The following is a 6,666-nucleotide window of genomic DNA, read 5'->3' as shown; positions in this document are numbered from 1 at the left end:
AATAGTATATCCAAATTATAAGAAATCCCATCGATGCCACAATTGCGGAAGTTATGCTTTTAAAAATTTATTTGAGTGTGTAAATAAATTGTAAATATGGTCAAAGTAATAAATGCCTAAGCCTCTTTAGGATCCCAATTCCAATATGATCCCCATGCTTCATTAGCCTACACCGCTCCCAAAAGGACACCTATGGTTGAAAAGATAAACCGGAGGCCAATAATACGATAGCTCCAAGGATCCAATTGTTGAATCAATTGAGATCTGTAATAATTCCTAGAAGAAAGAAACGAAGTGGCTTGTAAAACATTGCTTCTTTCGCTGACGTATTGAATCTCACCAAAAGAAAGTGGATCATTTACGAAATTGTTGCTTTTACTAAAAATCCTTATTAATTTTGGAGTAATGACTAGAAGAGCTAATGATAATAATGATCCTCATAAAAGAGCTGCATAGCCTAATACCATCATACTAATGTACATCATTAACCAATGGGATTGAAGAGGCGAGACTAACATTGCGGATTGATGTATTTCAGTTAAAAGACCCGGAGTAGCAAAACCTTCGGTAAAAATAGCACTTGGGGTGGTTATTGTGCTTAAATTAAAACAGTTTTTTTGTTTTTTAAAATAGGGAACTAGATGAATAATGAAAAAAACTCCACGAAAGAAAGATTAATGATTCATATAAATTATTTAGTGGTAAATGTCCCAAATAAATCAACCGGGTAACTAGTAATCCTATTATATAGAAAAAAGTGGCTATCATGCCCTTTGCCGACGAATCATATAGGCCTACGATTTCATCTACTAATAAGGTTATCAAATGAATTGTAATTACAATTGAAATGATCGAAAATGATATATGAGTTAATATATGCTCAAAAGTTGAAAATATCATAAATTTTTGAAATTAAAAATGGGATACCTCAATTATAGGAATGCAAATCGGGAATTGATTTCATTATAGGACTTATTCTTTTAGAAGATGCCATACGGCAACTCGGACTCGAACCGAGATGCTCTAGCACTGCTTCCCAAGAGCAGCATGTCTATCGATTTCACCATAGCGCCTTGTTCAAAATCATAATAACATTTTTTATGCAATCGTCAAGATTAAAGAAAACTTTTTGAATTCCTCGTAGAAAGAGATTTCGCTAATGAAAAAGCTTTCAATGCTGCCGAATATCCCTTCCTTTTCCCAATATTTTTCCGAATGCGTTTTTTTGATATAGAAATGCACTTTTTTGGAACTGCCACTAAAAAAATTCTAATAGGTTATTCATTACCAGGGTTGGATGTCAAAGGCATCTATTGTTCAAAACAATTTGTTCTATACTATTAATTATAATTATTGATCTATTTATTTTATAAATTGTACTTCCTTTATAAAAAAAATGGATCTTGAAAAATAGCATAAAATATTACTAGCAACATAAACAATATGGTGGTCTTTAAAAATTAAATACAATTTTTTTTTTTCTATTCCATACAATTTGATACAACATCTGGAAGAAAAATTTGTATTTGTTTTATTGGTACTCTTATATCTTCCTTCAAATTGATATCTTCTATATCTATAGAATCTACTATGCAATAGAACTATAATTGATTGGAGTTGATATGAGAAAAAGACAAATACAAAGAAAAAACCTGTGCCTTTCTAATACTGTCTAGTTTTTTTTTTTTGTCATCCAAAATTTTATACATGGAATAAAATACATCAAAATGTTTAATAACCCAACCCCTATCTTTGTTAAAAAAAAACTTTAGTAATTTTTTTCTATTAATTATTCACTTTATTTAATTGGTCAAGCTCAATAAATGAGTAAATCTAATTAAATTTTAAAAACTAGAATGAGACTAGTAGTTAATTTATGAAAAGATACATGATAGATGATTTTATAAAAGCTATTTTAGGAATTCCTTCTTTAAATTTTATATAAAGTCACGTGTTGGAGTCATAGTTTCTTTATCATAAACTTTCTGACAAATGTCTTTTATTGGAATAGAAGACAATCAATCGGTTCAAATTCGTTACTAATTCTGAATAATCCAACTAAAACTAAAATAAATCACTTTTATTTTATGAGTTAAATTAGGATTATTTATGTTTCATATATTTATGCTTCATATCACAATAAAAATTGTTTTTGGTTAAATTTTTTATCCTTGCTCTCTATATATAAATAAATTATTGTAAAACGTAATAGTAATAAAAATTTAAATTTTCATTTTTTGTATCTTCATAAAATTTGTCTTAATAATTTAATTAAAAAAGGTATTTCTTTTTCACTAGTAACTTGGTCATATCGTTTGACCAACTCTAACCTCTTGATTTGAAATATTTGAGGTAGTTGAGAAGGATTCAGAATAATTAAAGCTAGAAAATTCTATTTCAGTTTTGTACATCTTAACTTTTTTTATTAACTGACCATTTTCAAAAGAAATAAAAGCTGGTGAATCAGAAACAATTAAGTAAGATAAAAAGATTATTTTTTATGGAATATACATATCAATATTCATGGATCATACCTTTCATTCCCCTTCCAACTCCTATGTTAATAGGAGTAGGACTCCTACTTTTTCCAATGATAATAAAAAATTGTCGCCGTATGTGGGTTTTTCCTAGTGTTTTACTGTTAAGTATAGTTATGATTTTTTTTGCCCGTATATTTATTCACCAAATAAGTAACAGTTCTATTTATCTATCTGTATGGTCTTGGACCATCAATAACGATTTTTCTTTAGAATTTGGCTATTTAATTGATCCACTTACTTCTCTTATGTTAATATTAATCACTACTGTTGGAATTATGGTTCTTATTTATAGTGATAATTATATGTCTCATGATCAGGGATATTTGAGATTTTTTGCTTATATGAGTTTTTCTAATACTTCAATATCAGGATTAGTTACTAGGTCAAATTTGATACAAATTTATTTTTTTGGGAATTAGTTGGAATGTGTTATTATCTATTAATGGGTTTTTGGTTCACCCAACCCATTGCGGCAACTACTTGTCAAAAGGCATTTGTAACTAATCGTGTAGGGGATTTTGTGTTATTATTAGGAATTTTATGTTTTTATTGGATAACGGGTAGTTTAGAATTTAGGGATTTGTTTTAAATATTCAATAAAGTGGTTGATAATAATGAAGTTGATTTTTCAGTTGTTACTTTGTGTACCTATCTATTATTTGCCGGTTCAGCTGCTAAATCTGCCCAATTCCCCCTTCATGTATGGTTACCCAAGGCTATGGAAGGACCTACCCCTATTTCCGCTCTTATACACAGTATTACTATGGGAGCAGTCGAAATTTTTCTTGTAGCTCGGCTTCTTCCGCTTTTCATAGTTATACATTTCATAATGAATCTAATAGCTTTTACTGGGATAATAACATTACTTTTAGGAGCCACTTTAGCTCTTGCTCAAAACGATATTAAGAGGGTTTTAGCTTATTCTACAATGTCTCAATTGGGTCATATGATGTTGGCTCTAGGTATGGGGTCTTATCGAGCGGCTTTATTTCATTTGATTACTCATGCTTATTTGAAAGCATTGTTGTTTTTAGGATCCAGATCAATTATTCATTCCATGGAAACAATTGTTGGATATTCTCCAGATAAAAGCTAGAATATGGTTCTTATGGGAGGTTTACGAAAACATGTACCAATTACAAAAATTGCATTTTTATTGGGTACAATTTCTCGGTGTGGTATTCCACCCCTTGCGTGTTTTTGGTCCAAAGATGAAATTCTTGATGATAGTTGGTTATATTCACCAATTTTTACAATAATCGCTTGTTCCATAGCTGGCTTAACTAAATTTTATATGTTTCAGATCTATTTACTTACTTTTGAAGGACATTTAAACCTTCAGTTTCAAACTTACAGTGGGAAAAAAAAAAAAAAACCTCGTTCTATTCAATATCTCTATGGGGTAAAGAAGGGAAAAAAGTTATTAAAAAAAATGTTACTTTATTAACTTTATTAACAATGAATAATAATGAAAGGGCTTTTTTTTTTTTATTAAAAGGCATATTGAACTGATAGTAATCTAAGAAGCATGATGCACCATTTTATTACTATTACTATGCTATTTCCTATGCTTGTATTAGTACTATTTACATTATTCATTGGATTCATAGGAATTCCTTTCTTCAATCAATTTAATCAAGAAGCTGGTGATTTGGATATATTATCAAAATTGTTAAACCCAGCGATAAACCTTTTACATCCAAATCCAAATACTTCTGTGGATTTGCATGAATTTATTTCAAACACAACCTTTTCATTCAATATAGCTTTTTTTGGAATCCTTATAGCGTCTTTTTTATATAAGCCAGTTTATTCTTCTTTACAAAATTTGAATTTCTTTAATTCATTTGTTAAAAGTATTCCTAAAAAAAGAAAAATTCTTGCGGAAAAACTATTAAATGGGATATATGATTGGTCATATAATCGTGGTTACATAGATGTTTTTTATGCAATATGCTTAACTAAAGGTATAAGAGGATTGGCTCAACTAACTCATTTTTTTGATAAACGAATAATTGATGGAATTACAAATGGTGTGGGTATTGGGAGTTTTTTTTCGTAGGAGAAGGTATCAAATATATGGGGGACGGTCGAATTTCTTCCTATCTCTTAGTCTATATATCTTATGTATTAATCTTTTTATTAATTTACTTTTTATTTTCTCTTAATTGATAACAAATTTATAAAAAGCAAAACTTAACTCAACTTAAGTTAACTCAAGTTAACACAATCAATTATTTAATTTATAGATTCAAAATTAACAAGAGGTTTTTCAACCCAAAGTAGATATTTTTTTTCTGTAAATATTTCTAACTTCGAATTTTCTTGATTTTCATCCACATCCATATAATAAGTTTCATAAACAGGTCTATTTTTATAGCGTGTCTCGTTAAAGTGGAATTCATCCTTTGTTTTTCCTTTCCATTCACTTGTATCTCTCCCGTTTCATCGATTTTGTCTGGATCCTTCTTTTCTTCTAAAAAAAGATAAGTAGAAGGATCTTCTTTGGTGGATCTCTCTTGTTCCTATTTAGTCCCCCTTGTTTATGTAGTTATTTCTATTTCTACATGTTACAATCCTCTTCCCGCTGAACCCCCTTTCTCGTCAGTCTACAAAGACAAAATGGAGGACTAGTGCCAACAGTTCATCATGGAAGAAAGGACTCATTAAGCCGAGATTACTAACTAATACTAATCTAATACTAATATAATAGAAAATGCTAATATAATAGAAAATAACTATCTTTTCTGTATACTTTCCCCAGTTCCGTTGCTATCGCAAGCTTTACGCAAATGATCGGATCATATACATATCGCTTCAACATAACATAGGTCATTGAAAGGATCTTGGAGACCCACCAAAGCAGAAAAGCCAAGATCTTTTAGAAAATGGATTCCCACTCAAAGAGTGCATAACTGCATGGATAAGCTCACATAACCCGTCAAATTGGGATCCAATTTGAGATTTTCCTTGGGAGGTATCGGGAAGGAATTGGAATGTAATAATATCAATTTACATAGATATATTGATACAGATGAAAAGGTTCTCTATTGATTCAAACATTGTACCTATGGGATAGGGATAAAGAAAGATAAAAAAACCAAAGATTTCACATAACATAGTACTTTTGATCAAAAAATCAATCTAATTTATTTTGTACCTTTCGCTCGATGAGAAAATGAGTTAGATCCTACAGGATCAAACCTATGGCACTAAAGCAACGATGGAAAGGAGTAAAATAAAAAAAGAAAATAAACAAAAAAATAATAAAAAAATAAGTAAAGTATAAGAGCCCAGATTCCAAATGAATGAAAATGTGACTGAATTGGTCCTAGTTACTCTTCAGAACGGAGTGGAAGAAGGGAAGAGATTCTCGAATGAGGAAAATGATCGAATGACTTCAAAAGAATTGAACGAGGAGCCGTATGAGATTAAAATCTCATGTATGGTTCTACAGAATGGCATTAAGGGTGACTTATCTATCAACTTTTCCATTATCATCCCCAAAAAACCAAACTCTGCCTTAAGTAAAGTTGCTAGAGTACGCTTAACCTTTGGGTTTGAAATGACTACTTTTATCCCTGGTATTGGCCATAATTTACAGAAACATTCTGTAGTCTTAGTAAGAGGGAGAAGGGTTAAGGATTTACCCGGTGTGAGATATCCCATTGTTCGAGAAACCCTAGATGCTGTTAGAGTAAAGGATCGTCAACAAGGATGTTCTAGTGCATTGTAGATTCTTATCCAAGACTTGTATCATTTGATGAAGCCATGTGAATTGCTAGAAACATGTGAAGTGTATGGTTAACCCAATAACGAAAGTTTTGTAAGGGAACCGAAGCAGGCTACCATGAGACAAAAGATTTTCTTTCTAAAGAGATTCGATTCGGAACTATTATATGTCCAAGGTTCAATATTGAAATAATTTCAGAGGTTTTCCTTGACTTTGTCCGTGTCAACAAACAATTTGAAATGCCTCGACTTTTTTAGAACAGGTTTGAGTCAAATACCAATGATTCGAAGCAATTCTTTTTACACTATTTCGGAAACCCAAGGACTCAATCGTATGGATATGTAAAATACAAGATTTCCAATCCTAGTAGGAAAAGGAGGGGAACGGATACTC

The 6,666-nt window shown here is 30.7% G+C and overlaps 1 protein-coding gene across 1 annotated transcript; it reads left to right on the top strand.

Annotated features, from left to right (window-relative positions):
* Positions 1 to 5,844: 5,844 nt before the first annotated feature.
* On the top strand, positions 5,845 to 6,276 carry LOC112488768 (small ribosomal subunit protein uS12c-like). Its single transcript, XM_025078823.3, has one exon. It carries the CDS (start codon positions 5,845 to 5,847, stop codon positions 6,274 to 6,276), a length of 432 nt encoding a protein of 143 aa, XP_024934591.3.
* The last annotated feature ends 390 nt before the right edge of the window (positions 6,277 to 6,666 follow it).

The sequence above is a fragment of the Ziziphus jujuba genome, chromosome 6, assembly GCF_031755915.1.
Source record: "Ziziphus jujuba cultivar Dongzao chromosome 6, ASM3175591v1".
NCBI lineage: Eukaryota > Viridiplantae > Streptophyta > Magnoliopsida > Rosales > Rhamnaceae > Ziziphus > Ziziphus jujuba.
This window is presented reverse-complemented; position numbering and strand designations above follow the sequence as displayed.